Here is a 15,320-nt window from a genome sequence, read left to right on the forward strand (position 1 = left end):
AGGTATTGGCAACAGCAGCATTAGACACTCTATCCACTTAACAGAGATGAGGCTATTCAACCACTCACTGACTGGGAGCAACTCTTTCCTAACTATACATGTCCTGTGGCCTTATGTGATGTATTCGAGAATTAATGCAATAGGTCCCAGTGTACAAAGACCACACACGAGGCACAGGCAAACTGTTGTCCTCTGCGAAATCTAAGGGCCAACATGTCCTCCACATGTACAAAACAGAGAATCTCTTTAAATATATATGAGACTATGCCCATGATATTCAAACTGGTGGAACAATTAGACTCTTAGTAGATGAAAACATAAGGTATAAAACGTAAGACAGCTGAAATGTATAGTACCATGGAACTACCTTGATTGATATCCTGCTACCCACTGGAGAGTTCTGAGTTTAGGTGTTTTTAGGTAGAAGCCTACCTGACTGCACAGCTGTCTGGTTTGATAACGACATCTTGGGGACATTTGGAAAGCTTCCCTGTGAATGCTTTCCACTCATTGCTGACCATTGACTTTGTGGATTGTAACTCACATTTCCTTGTTTTCTACTTGCTGGCTTAATTTGGTCTACGCTTTCCAGCTTGAGTTCGTCCCTCTTATTGCCCATTCCTTATGTATCCTTCCGGGTGCACCCTTTTTGTAAATGGGCCTTTAAATCTTGTTCTTATCTTGTCACATTTGCCGTGCTTTCAAAGACAGAGGTCAAATGTCAGGTTCTGTCTTCCAAGAAGCTTTTTGTTTACTTTTCTTTCTCTGACTTCAAAGGGAGAGGATTTATGTGATAATCATGCTGGCTACTGAGGGTAGTTCTGTTACTTCTGAGGTGTGGTGGAAACTAATATTTCAAATATTAAAACACCTCAATACACTGGGTGATGACATTGCCATACATTATAGTTTGTGTGGTGTATACGTTTATCAGCAAAACTGTATACCTGTGCAAAAGTAATGGTCATTTCAATTGAAGATGTGTTGTATGTAATGGAAGTGAGCTACCACACAATGAACTCTCCAATTGACCCCTTTCCACTCTACTCTGCACTACTCTACGCCACTGTGCGATACACCATTGTACTCTAGGTCACTGCACTGTATGCCACTGTTCTACTCTGCACCACTGGAGTTTACCCCAATACACTCTACGCCTCTCTACTATACATCACTGCACTCTACGGACTACTCTACAACACTGCACCCTCTGCGACTGAACTCTATACCACTCTACTCTTCGCCACTACAATAAATGCCATTGCATTCTATGCCACTGCATCCCTCTATGGCTATGCACTCTATGCCAATGCACTCTAGGCTACTATATGCCAATGCACTCTACTCTATGCTACTGCACTCTGTCCTGCACCACTCCACTTTGCAACACTGCACTCTCTGCCCCTGAACTTTGAGTGGACTAGAGGCCACTGAACTTTACTCTGCGCCACTAAACTCTATACCTCTCTATGCCACTACACTTTATACCAATCCACTCTAAGATGCTCTAATATACTCTGCACCCCTGCACTCTAGTTCACTGCACTCTATTCTATGCCACTTCAGTCTACGCTACTTTACTCTACGCCAATGCACTCTATCCCACAATGCTCTACTACGCACCACTGCACTTTACACCAGTCCAGTCTACGCCACTGTACTCTCAACATTCTACTCTGCAACACTGCACTCTGCCAGTGCACTCTACTCCAATGCATTCTACTCTGTACCACTCCATTCAATGTGAATCCACTCCACACGACTCTAATCTACTCTGCACCACTGCACTCTAAGCCACACCATTCTACCCTGCACCATTACTCTCTGTACCACTGATCTCTACTCTAACCACTGCACTCTAGATTACTTTACTTAAAAACAATGCACTCTACACCAATCTACTCTGCATCACTGCACTCTACAGCACTGTACTCTACATCACTCTATGCCACTTCACTCTACACCATTGTACTCTAAATCACTGCACTGTATGCCACTGTTCTACTCTGCACCAGGATACTCTACCTCAATACACTTTATGCCGCTGTACTATACACCACTGCACTTTACAACAGACTACTCTGCAACACTGCACCCCCTGCCACTGAACTCTATGCCCCTCTACTCTGTGCCACAGCAATAAATTGCACTGCGCCACTTTATGCAATTCTACGCAAATGCACTCTATGCCTCAGCACTATATTCCAACGCACTCTACTCTGCATCACTTCACTCTACTCTTCAACACTGCACTCTCTGCCCCTGACCTTTAGGCCACTCTACTCTGTCCCACTGCACTCTACTCTGCACCACTAAACTCTATACCTCTCTACTTCACTCTATGCCAATACATTCTACACCACTGCACTTTATGCCAATCCACTCTAAGCTGCTCTAATCTACTTTTCACCACAGCAGTCTAGACATTGCACACTGCACTCTACTCTATGCCACTGCACTCTACGCCACTTCACTGTACTCTGAAACAAACTCCTCTGTGTCACTGCACTCTACTCCAGTCAGTGCTATTCCACTCCATGCCACTGCAATCTACCCTGTGCCACTCCACTCTTATATCACTCTATAATACTTTACTCAAAACCAATATTCTACGGCACTGCTCACAACACCACTTTACTCTGCACCACCCTATGCCACTATACTCTTCACCACTGCATTATTCCACGCTCTAATCTGCAAGACTGCAGTTTCTCTGCCATTGTACTCCACACCACTCTATGCCCCGGCACTCTATGCCACTGCACCACTCTACTATATGCCAAAAGCACCCTACGCCACTGCACTCTTATGCTACTACCTTCTACGCAACTTTACTCTACACCTCTCTACTCTGCACCACTTTAATCGATGTCAATGCACTCTACTCTGCACCACCCTACTCTAAATCAGTGCAATGCACACCACACCACTATTCTATGCCACTCTACTCTACCCTGCATCATTCCAGTCTACAGCGCTTCACTCTACTCTGAAACAATCTACTCTATGCCACTGCACTCTATTCTACTGCACACCACACTACACACATCCACACCAATGTACGTTACTCTGCACCGCTCTCCCAGTTGTGCTCTAAACAATTGCAATCTATTCCAAATTACTCTACAGTGCTTACTCAAAACCAATGCACTATACACCACTGCACTCTACGAGAACTACTCGGCACCACTGCACTCTACACCGCTATACTCTAATCTGGAACACTCTACTCCACGGCACTGCACTCTTCACACTGCATGCTACACCATTCTACACCGCTGCGCTATGTCACTGCACTCAGCGCCACATACTTTGCATCATCGTACTGGATGCCACTGCTCTCTACAGCACTCAACTCTGCAACACTTCTCTATGCCAATGCATTATACGAAAATACACTCTACAACACTTTACTATGCAAGACTGAACTTTCCACCACTCAACTCTTTGCCACTGCAGTCTTAGCCACACTAATGGACTCTACACCCCTGAACTACATACAGCTTCACTCTACACCACTCTACTCTACACCGCTAAACTCTACACAACTCTACTCCATCCAGCCCCACTCCAAACTACGCCATTGCAATCTACGCTGTGCCCTTCATGACATTCCACAACACTCTATGCTACTCCATGACACTCCACATCATTCCACACTACTCAACCCTACACTACACCATTTCACGCCACTCCATAACACTCCAATGTTAAAAACTAATAAAATGTCTTTGAAAGAAAAATAAAGGTATTTTGCTGGATCAATGTTATTAATTTGTCAGACTTCTAACAACATTTGTTAGACATTTTCAGCTACATGAATATTATCATCTATAATATGTATACTAGTATGGTAAATTAGAACTTGTACCTAATTGCTGTCTACTGCAGTGATTCACACTTTAACAAGGACAGTTCCTCGTCTCACGCCCTGGATCAACTTCCCCCTCAATTGACTAAGGACATGAAGCTCGTCCTGGCTCCGCTATGGTGCAAGATCATCAACAGCTCACTGAGCTCAGGAGTCGTTCCAGATTGCCTCAAAGTTGGCCAAGTCACGCCACTACTGAAAACGACTGGGCTAGACACTGATGATCTTAATAACTTCAGACCGGTATCAAACTTACCCCTTCTGTCCAAGATCCTGGAAAGATGTGTACTTCCTCAGCCTACCAAACACCTCATCAACATCAATCTCCTAGACCCCCACCAATCTGGCTTCAGAAAGGGCTGTAGCACCGAAACTGCAATCCTTAATGTCAGAGACGATCTTCCCAAATCACTGGACTCAGACCAATGCGGTCTTCTCATCCTCCTTGACCTATCGGCTGCATTAGATACAGTCGATAACACATTTCTCAACAAGACTCTACAAGAAAGGGCAGGTCTAGAAAAGACAGTACTTCTCCGGTTCTTATCCTTTCTCCAAAACCGCTCACAAAGAATAAAAATTCAAAACTTCGAGTCCGACCTCCACCCTGTTAACAGGGGTGTTCCACAAGGATCAGTGCTCTCCCCTCAGCTTTTCAACATCTACATAGAACCCCTTACCTCGCCACTCAGGAAATCTAACATTCCTTTTCACCTATATGCAGATGACACACAACTCTATCTGGAAACCTCCTCCATTGCTGACATCCAGAGACTTAACGCCACGCTCAGGGAGGTACAAACCTGGCTCTCAAAGAATCACCTAAACCTTAACCAAGAGAAAACGGAAATACTCCTCATCTCCAATAAAGACGAGAACCCACAAATCGCGGAATAACTCAAAGCTATCGATGCCCTCAAAGGCAACCTCATCCTGGTGGATTAAGTAAAATACCTTGGTATCACCTTAGACCCCAAACTAAATATGAAAAAACATATCTCAAAATCAGCAAAAAGCGCCTTCCTCAATCTGAAATTACTGTACAAAATTAAACCCTTCCTCCCATCCAAAGACCTTCCACACGCCACCCAAGCACTAGTGCTCTCCAAAATTGATTACAGGATTGCAGCCCTGACTGGGACATCAAAATCTCACCTTGCCCCCCTGAAAACAACATTAAATGCAGCAGCCAGAATGGTCACTGGTACTAAGAAATTTGATCACATCTCCCCTGCACTCAAAGAACTCAAATGGCTCCCAATTGAGTTGAGAGCCAGCTTCAGAACAGCCTGCCTCACCCATAAAGCCCTGAACACAGGCAAACCGGAATACCTGGCTGCCAAACTCAAAAAGGCCGGTCAGTCCAGAAACCTCAGTAGCTCCAACACTCTGCTACTCATCCCAATGAAATCTCGTAAGCAGAAAACCGCGACAAAATCGTTTGCCGGCAATGCCCGTAAAATAGGAATTCCATCCCCCGTCACATTAGAACGATACCCTCATTTCTCAAATTCAAAAATCTGCTCAAAACCCTCTTCCTCGACCGCTCTCGAACGAACCCATAAAAGCCAAGGATGCACTCCAGCCTGCACTCTCTCTAACCTTATACTTTGACCAGTGACACTGATTCAGATCAAGAAAATCTCTCGGGACTCTCGTCCGATGTGAACAATGCAACCTTTGGTGGGTGCCCTGTGTGAACTTCATCCTCCTTGCCCGCCCACCCAATTGCGTCTTTGTTCGCCTATTCTCGGCCTGATCCGCATGGTTGACTTTAATCTGTACTGCATACTTGCTCCTAAATTACTTGTTGTAAAGCGCTGTGTTACCCTCGGGTCCAGCTAGCGCTATATAAAACTCCTACAACAAACTTTGGTGCCTCGAAGGGATATACCTGGATTTCTTTCCTCTCACCCTCGGTTCAGATAAGACACCAAATGTATCCAAAATCTCCATTGTTGGAGTAAAATCAACATTTGAGTCATGACTATAAAGAAAGATATAATCTGCAAGTTATGAAATATTATGCTGAATACCTACCATGTTAAGCCCCTTGACAAATCCTTTCTGCCTATCACCACTCAATAGCTCCAGTGCAAGAGTGGGTAACTATGTCAGGTTAGCTGTTTATATTGGCCACTGGTGGAAGATGATCCTCCTCATATAGGCTCTTACTCTCAGTCTAGTGTACAACATGAGCCATGCAATCAAGTCTGGTACAAACTTTAGAATTTCTAAAGACTCATACAGTTGGCGCACTAGCTATTAAGTGCATCAACATCTGTAGTTTACGAGAGGCCCTCCTTCCTGGGATGAAGCCTCTCTTGCTCTGGATGAACTACAACTATTAGGGCTGCGACAATTTAAGTCATCAACATTTTCCTACAATTCAGCAGGTAAGTCATCAGAGCAATGGTTTTGTTTTCTAGCTATTAGGCAAACATTAATTTGCCTTCAGCTAGAGCAAAAGGCATTTCCATTGACGCATTCTACACAGGTGATAGGCTGGGAAGGACTATTGTACCAGAAAATCTGGCAAAGGATCCATGCATAGTGCTTCACAAAAATTGCATTAATCCTAAAATGAGTTAAGCATATACCTGTCTTTCCTTTAAATGCTGTTAACAATTGACTTCACGTTCAAGATTAGCACCACAGCCAACTTCTCACAGGGCAGAATCCTCGTATACAGACCACCAGGACCCCGCAAAAATGTTGCAATTGATATCATGCACTTCGTCACACCCCTCATCATCAATGCCAACACTTTCATCCGCCTCCTTAATTTTCACCTAGAAGATCAGACTGACCCACACTTGGCCTGCTAGAAAACCCTGAAAAGCTTAGCCTCACCCAGCACATTATTGAACAGACCCACATCACCAGACACCCACTGAACACAATCTTCAACTCAATCAGTAACATCACCATCAACAATCCAGAAACTATGACTCACCCCCACAGACATACCACCTCTGAAACAACCCGCCACAGCTGGAAAAACACCACAGAAAAGGAATGGACTTCAACCCTCTCTGTGCACTGGCCCGAGCACACCACCAACTTGTCAAAAGCTGCCAAGAACCTCAGCTGCTGGATCATCGCATGTACCGAACTCCTGGCTTTTCTTTGGCACAACCGAGGCCATCAGCTACAAGTAGGACCGCAGGCTAATGAAACACCACTGCAAGAAACTGGAGTGCAAATGGAGAACAAGCCATGACACCGCAGATAAAGACATATTCAAATCAGCCCTAAGACTCTACCACCAGCAGATAAGAAACACCAAGCACATAGCTCTTGCAGATTGCATCTAAGCTGCACAAACGGCAGCAAGAAACTTCGCCATCATGAACGATTTCACCGAGCCTCCTGCTATCTGCAGCAATATTAACCCCTCACAAGATCTTTGCAACAACTTCTCTGGATTCTTCTGTTACAAACTCACAACCACATACGGCAACCTAAACCAGACCCCATCACCATCGCAACTCAACTGCCCAACAGGGCTAAAGAACAAACCCTAATCTTGTGTCCTACCATCATCACTGTCGAAATCACTGCTACCAAGAACATCATCCTCTTGGTGGCCCCATTTGACCATTGCCCCCACCATGATTTCACCAAAGGACACCTACCAATCAGCAAAGCACTAACATCCTTCTTCAACGCCTCCATCGACTCAGGCACATTCCCACACACCTGGAAACAAGCCACCATTGCGTGCCTGCTCAAGACACAATCCGATGACTAGCATTTGGAATGGTCTCACACCCCAACCTCATCAAGCGCCTGCACAAGATTGGGTTCCAAGGACCTGTTCTCCGCTTGTTCTGTTCCTTATTAATGGATAGAACACAAGCAGTCAGCTTGGCACCTAACTCCCCGGAAGCCTGCACCTCATCTGCGGAATGGTTCAAGGTTCATCGCTCAGCCCAACCCTCTTCAGTGAATACATGATCCCTCAAGCCAATGTCATCCGTTCAAACAACATCAGCATCCTCTCCTATGCAGATGACAAGCAACACCTACTCTCCCTCGCAGACAAGGCCCACAACACAAGAAACAGATTCACTGCCTGCATTACTGAAGTCCCTACCTTAATGATAGCCACCGCTTCAAACTCAACCCTCACAAGACAGAAGTTGTAATCATAGGCAAGAACACCTCACCGTGGGACGCCAGCAGGTGGCTGGCTGGACTCAAACCCACACCCAGCATCTAAGCCAGGAACCTCGAAATGATCATCAACAGCGAACTGGGCATGATTGCACAAGTCAACAGAGTCACTGCATCCTGCTCCCAGACCCTAAAGATGCTGAGGAAGATCTTCAAATGGCTCCTGAGCAACACTAGAAAAACTGTCTCACACCCTAGTCATCAGCAAATTGGACTACAAGAATACCCACTTTACTGGGATCACCTAGCAATTACCTCACTAGAAGACTGCAAACCCATCAAGGACTTGGCAGCCAGATTCATCCACAACCTCCCACACAAAACTCACATCCCACCTCAGGGACCTCCATTGGCTCCCGAAACACAAACATGTTCATTTCAAACTCCTCACACACACATTTATTGCATTACACAAGTCAACCCCAACCTACCTGAACAGCTGCATCTCCATCCACCAACCACCCAGACACCTCTGCTCCAGAGGACTCCTACACGCACACATTCCATGCTTAAACAGACCAGATCAGGAGGACAGGCGTTCTCTTACTGCGCTCCTAAAGCACAGAACAGCCTCCCACTCCATTTCAGAGCCTCCTCCGCTCTTCTTGAATTCCGTAAGAAGCTAAAGACCTGGCTTTTCAATTAACCAAATTACCAAAGGTAGGGCTAGGCACATCTACCTGCTCTGTGCCAGGATACCAACACAGGTGATAGTATGCTTCACAAATGCATATATCATAAACCCTAACAAGGGTGAAAACGGTCCGGGGTTACTTATGTTGCGGTTCAGAGAGCACCTGGCCTGACAGTTCAGTTGTGTTAGGTCGCGTGCGTGACCTGCACCTGTGTAGTGCATGGCCTCAGAGCGCACTGATGACAGAAGGAGCCATTCTGTGCTCCGTGACCCCCTAGGCCCCAATCGCTCCCCAAATCTGATAATTAAAGGCCATGAATGGCCGTACCTTGCTGCCATCTCCTCTGTTGCCAACAACTCATCTGTCACCGAAATCCCGTGCAAAACATCACAGGAAGATGTACTCAGGCGCGATTAATCTGCCATATTGGACACAATGCCATTAAAGGCTGCGTCCTGACTTGTAGCCACACTAGGCTTCAAGCTTCGGCAGGAGATCCCGCTGCTTATAGAGAATTTGGAACCTCCTCCCCGCATCCTGTTGTTTTGCCTTGGGCAGACCTTTTCTTGGATCCCTCCTGACTCCTTGTTTCTGCCAACACCCTGTTCCTGCCCTCCTTTCCCCCCACGAGCTTCCATTCTGGTCTAGCCAGTTCCCTGCCTCACTTACTTACCTGACTGCACTTTGGATGGCCTCTGTCATCACTACTGGGACTCCATGAGATTCTGGCATCATATCCATTAGAGTGTAACTTTGCCTGAAAGAGAAAAAAATACATTAAATCAGCAAAAACTGAATAATGAGATATCCTCCAAAAAAAGACATTCATTACCCATCAGGGCAGTGCACTAAGATTGTGGCTCCATCTATTAATCTCTCAGGCTTTACCAACTCACTCATGCACTATAGATGGAATAACATTTGAAAGAGTTCTAGCCCTAAACGCGGACCATGGACTCATACCTTACTATTCCAGGATTGGGATCTATTAAAAACGATATCCTTCCTTCTTGGGTTGAATTTACAAGTGCCTCTATAGTGCATAGATTACTTGACTACCCTGGGTGAATTGTGGTCTGAGATAAAGGGGAAGGAATCAGGTCTTAGTTCTGCCTGTTTCTTGTATGACACTTCTAATGGGGTACTTGTATTTCCTTTTCAGGTAATCACTCGTACGGATTTCCATCTGAGGTGCGGGTCTGCTTTGGTATCAACCCTGAAAGCATCATCTTCTCCGTTTTATCCTTCCCATTTCCTTAACCACCTATTCCCCCTGGGCATAGCAATTGGCACTTGTTATAACTCTGTGCTAGGGCTTGTTCCTTGGAATTACTGGGAGGACCATCTTACTTCCCACAGTTTTGAGACTTCCGGTGAGAGGACACTTGACAGGTTGGACTGTTTCCACTGTAGCCAGGTCAAGACTGATTTGCATCTTGCTGAGTCCAAACTGTGGTGGCATGGTGTGCAAAATAACAATGGACTGAGATGCGGCCGGAGAAATTGCCAACGGCTGAGATTAATTGAAGCATTCCATCCATCACGTTTTTATATGCTTGATTGTCACATCCTAAGTGGGCCGGGTATGCAGAGGCGTGGGTCCCATGCACATTGTGCCACAGGAACCAAGCTATACCTGCATGATGAGTCTGATAAGGGCAAATCTGGTCCTGGGTTGCATGTGTTCCGGCTTAGGAATGACTTGGTCTGTCAGTTCGGGGCTGGACTGTTCCCACTGGAGCAGGGTCAACTGAGGTGGCATGGTGTGCAAGATAATGATGGACTGGGATGCGGCCAGAGTGAATACCAGTGGCTTAGATTAATTCAAACATTCCATCCAACACTTTTTGCATACTTAAGCTTTGAAGTAAGTTACACTCCACATACGGCCAATTACTTGTGCAGTCTTACAGAAACCAATGGAGGAGGAGAACAACACTGTCAACACGTTGCGGGGGGATGTTGTTCTGCATCAAAATTATTTTGTTATTCTTATAATTTTAATCTCTTTAAAGAAATGTGATTTCTGGCACAAAGTAGGTAATGTAGCAAGAATTAGTAGGCAAGGCTTCATTCGCAATCAACATACCCATTAACGCAAGGGGAGGTGAACAACTAGGACTTCACCATATCCATCAAGAGGTGAAATTCTCTACAACATCCACCAATGACCACAAACTGCCCACATAGGCAGGTAAGACACAAGAAAATCATCTATTCCTCATTTCAATGAATACCTTTGCTGCCTTGCCCCTGACTTTGTATAACAATTACTTGAGAAGAGAGAAAAAGTACAGACAGAGGATCAACATCTTTGGGATGTCTAGGAAAGCAGTAATTGCTTGATACTGCTTCTCACTTCAAGTGATTTGTTTTTTAATTTTTCTTTATTAGTATAAATCAAGGCAAATAGAAATTCAAAAGTTCATTTCTTCAATGCTCAGTACAGAGAGATAGACCAATTGACTTGAATAGCAGCTGGTTGGACAAGGCAGCTTTAACATCAACAATCATATCCATGTCGGGGCTTGGTAAAAAGCATGCACTGCTATTTAGAGGAGCTGTTGTGCAGGCACATGCATGTAAAGGTGAGTGGAAGGGCACAACAGCGTGCACCGGTGTGTAATTTATGGGCCAGACTCAATCAGTGATTATATATGGCATCATGCAGTATGCAAGAGTATAAGATCATGTCCTGATTGTCTTTATGGCTGTTTTTCACTGGATGAGGTGGGCAGTGCCAGGGAGTAGAATTCCACCTCCCTATTACACCTAATGCCATTGTCTTCAGCCAGAGCCCGCTTAGATAATTTTGTTTTACAGACTTCAACCAAAAGGAGAGCTTGGGATCGCTACGAAACGCAAAATCCCTTTTCGTGAGAGCCATCGCTAAGTCAATGTCACTGTTTTGGTGTATCGTTTGTCAGTCAGCGACGGAAAGTCTAGCTCACAATGCCCGCCAAGGTCATAGGATACAGATTTGCTAAACCTGCAAATTATCTAGGGCAGCTGTGTGACACATTATAGGTGTGTGGTATGTGATGCACAAAACTGAACTGCAGTAACCTATGACGTATACGCTTGGATACCTTAGCTACATGATGGAGAAACGCTAACCAGTCACTGCCCGATAGCTCCAGTTGAAGGTCACTGCCCCATTTGGGTCTGAAATCCAATCGATCTGCCTACCCCACTCAGAGTGCTTTGTAAAAACTTGTTAATCTATGGCGATGGTGCCCCATGTTAGCAATGTGTGAAAAGTGCCATCTGTTTCCAATTCGCCGTCTAACTTATTCCTGGTAGCAATTCCTTATGGAGGGCTGCATCTATCAGGAACTGCCCAGTGTGCCAATCATATTCCTATCTGATATCTGCAGATGTCCTAAGGGTTCCCAAGTCATATAACTGTCCCACAGAGAATATGGTGGTCTTTATCCAGAGCGGCCTGTCAGCGGTCTTCCCTGCCTTCCTAAATCTGGGCAGGCACCACAGTGCCAAGTCCGGTGAATACACTGCCTGCGGTGTGGTCTTCTGAAGGTACCTGAACTAGCAGAATTGAACCACCCGGAAGCGGGTAGGAGCTGCAGTGGTGTTGGGAAATCTCCCTATAGTCGTTCTAAAATGATTGCATCCATCAGTCAGTGGCTCATGAATTCTATTTCCAGTGACGCATTGGGGGCAATACAAGTCATGGCCTATTAAACTTGTGCTGCGAGGTAGTAGGTCTCGAAATCAGGCGCTCAGAGGTTCCCACTGTCTATGGGAAGGAACCATTTCTCAAGAGCTACCCTACGCACACCCAAACTCCATACCAATTCTGTTCAGAGGCTATTGAGACCACAATAAAAGGCCTATGTAATATTAACGGAAAGTAAGAGAAGAAGTAAAAGAAATGTGGCGAAACCATTTTGAGAGGGCCATGTACCTCAGAGGCGAAAAACATATTTATTTCCAGAATTCTGATCAGGCCTGGAGGAAGCCAGGGCTCAGTCCTTATTTATAGGTAGGTAGGTAGGTAGGTAGGTAGGTAGGGTGGTGTGTGTTGTGTGTGTGTCTCTCCCCTTCCCAGGTTCTTCTCCATGTATCAATCAAACCACAGTCCAGCACTAATTCGTCCACCATATTCTAGGTAAAGGTTGAATGAGATATCTCTTTTGCAATGTCAAACACTCATTTAAAGTCCCCCCAATCAAGAATGGCTTTAAGGGGGTGGGGTTAATGTGGAGGCTTAATGCAGGTGTGTGACTTTACCAAAGTTCGAAGAGTAAAGACCAAGAAGTGTACTCTCTTGCCACCTAGCAATCCTTCAGCATAAAAATACCTCCCTTCCGCATTAACTTGTTGGTCTTCTTAAAAGAAGACGAGCCACTGCCCTACTCATATCAGAAAGACCCTGGCGTAGGCGGAGTAACTAGTTTAAACCAACTGGATTTTCCACCAATGGATGAATCTCTGACATTCAGTCCTTGTCAGGTGTGTTTCCTGAAAAATTACGATGTGAAAGTTCGGTTTCTTCATAAAGTATGAATCTTGGGTATTTTAGCTATCTCTTGTAGCCCGCTGACATTTAATGTGAAAAGTATACATATTATGTAGGGTCATAAGTAAATGAGGTTGCAGATGCGATGGTCTGATTCCTATCGCGAACCACCCTCTCTATACTGCACCAGCTGCCAGTCTGTTTCCGCTAGCCAAAAAATAGTTGTTGAAGTGAGATCACCTGTGTGAAAAGCAAGCTGTGACCTGAATCGTCCAATGAGTTGGCATGCTTAACATTGTCCAGGACAACGACTGATACAGCTAGCCGAAGCAAGAACCCAGCACTAAGGGAGCAGCAGTGTTCCTCATGCTCTTGTCTAGAGGAAGAATAAAGGATTTATTGATGTCTCACTTGAGTAGAGTATTGCATAGCACCAACAAAAGGTTATGAGTCCCTTTATGTCCACAGCTCTTCCCCAACAATACCACTGTACCAAGGGGCTCATTCCTAATGCAGAGCTCCACTCTGACCCCTGTCCAATGTGGTTACAAATACTTTGACCTATATATATATCTGTCTAGAAATGTGCCAACTACTTCCTAGCCACAGTCCCCAATGCACACAGCACAAACTGCAGGCTGGTGGCAGCCAACTTCAGCACAACCACCATGAACCTGACAGTTGAATCCTGTGCAGTTGTCTTTTGTATACAGGCCCGCTGCACTGGGCCCAGATGCTCCTGTGCCTGGGCTCAAAATCACTGCAGTCGGTGCAGACTGCTTTACCTCATGGTGTTCCATGGGGATGCCACATGTCCATCTAAGGCCAGAAAGAAACCTTACTTCCACAGTCTCCGTTGGCAGGGTGCCTCATAGGGCAGGCATGGGGTTCATCGGGTTCGGGCCACAGGTAGCTGATGCTGCTGTGCCACTCCCTATTTTGTCTCCACTCTCCAGGGCCTGCAAAGGGATCGGATGTTGGCAGAGGATGACGGTGCCAGCCATGTGCTTGTCTAAATTGCAGCCTCTATATCCTACCCTGTTGTTCATACCCCCACTTGAAGTGCATCCTTGACATGGTTGCATTCTGGAAGCAGAGGCTTACTTTACCTGAACTTGTCAGAAGACGGACTACTGATTTTTCCGGAGGGTCAGCAGGGACACAGTGGGAAGCTCAGAGGCAAGTCATTTACAGTGTGTATGCAGGCACTGGAATGCATCACCAACCAAGTGCACTGGATTGCATCACCAACCAAGTGCACCAGTTTATCACCACATCTACTGGCAGAAAGTCAATGGGTAGCAAGGGAATTACATTTTATTGCCCACTTTCATCAGGGATTGGGTGCCACTGATTAAAACAAAGTATCACTTTAGACACCCCGGCAAAGGGAGCCGCACTTCTGCAACAGACACCACAGCACTTTATTAATGATTAAGCAGTCTGTAACGTCAGGATCTTCTTCACTGATGTGTATCCGGTTTTCCAAAGTGCACACAAAACAGATATATGCTTCTGAAAATCTGCTCTTGCAAGCCAGTTTACTGGGGATTTCGGAATTATGTGACTACTAGATAAGTTTAACTAACCCATATGGGGATAGCACGTAAATCTAGGGAATGGCTTCACAAACACAATCACTCATAACTTCACCCTATCATAATACACTTACATAACACTGACATTGAATTCATACATGTGTAGAAGGCCTGCTACATTCTCAAGGTAATTACATCATGGCAAACCTCACGTCTTTGTTGCAGGTAATGACAGGTATACCGTATCTCCCCATCTCATTACACGCTTTGAACATCCAACCACACAGGCTCAACATGTGCAACCAAGCACACACCAGTTTATGAGCCATCATTAAGCATACTTTTGTCATCCTTGTTTCAGATGTCTTGACCAAATAGGGGGTGCTCCCGTTTTCCCTAAAAGTAGTGAGCTAAGTATTGTAATCTTTTTAATTTTGCACAACATTGTCAGGCAATATGGTGTACATGTAGACCTTACCATAAAGTATGGCCCATCCAGGGTCCTGGGTGGGACATGGAACAGAGGTCAGGGTCTTCAGCTGCATGACTGAATGGGAGCTTTACACTGCACCTGAGCAGCAAGTTTAGTTGCTGCATCACTGTGCTTAGACTGTGTT

The 15,320-nt window shown here is 45.4% G+C and overlaps 1 protein-coding gene across 1 annotated transcript in view; it reads right to left on the bottom strand.

Moving 5' to 3' along the window:
- Positions 1–15,320, bottom strand: part of LOC147667214 (5'-3' DNA helicase ZGRF1-like) — a gene marked incomplete at its 3' end in the record, with an annotated part of 340,063 nt that overhangs the window by 139,294 nt on the left and 185,449 nt on the right. The window contains exon 9 of the mRNA XM_086948844.1: positions 9,359–9,442. Within this exon, the coding sequence (XP_086804970.1) occupies positions 9,359–9,442 (84 nt within the window). The remainder of the gene's footprint in view (positions 1–9,358; positions 9,443–15,320) is intronic.

The sequence above is a fragment of the Lissotriton vulgaris genome, unplaced genomic scaffold (genome assembly GCF_964263255.1).
Source record: "Lissotriton vulgaris unplaced genomic scaffold, aLisVul1.2 SCAFFOLD_1138, whole genome shotgun sequence".
Taxonomy (NCBI): Eukaryota; Metazoa; Chordata; class Amphibia; order Caudata; family Salamandridae; genus Lissotriton; species Lissotriton vulgaris.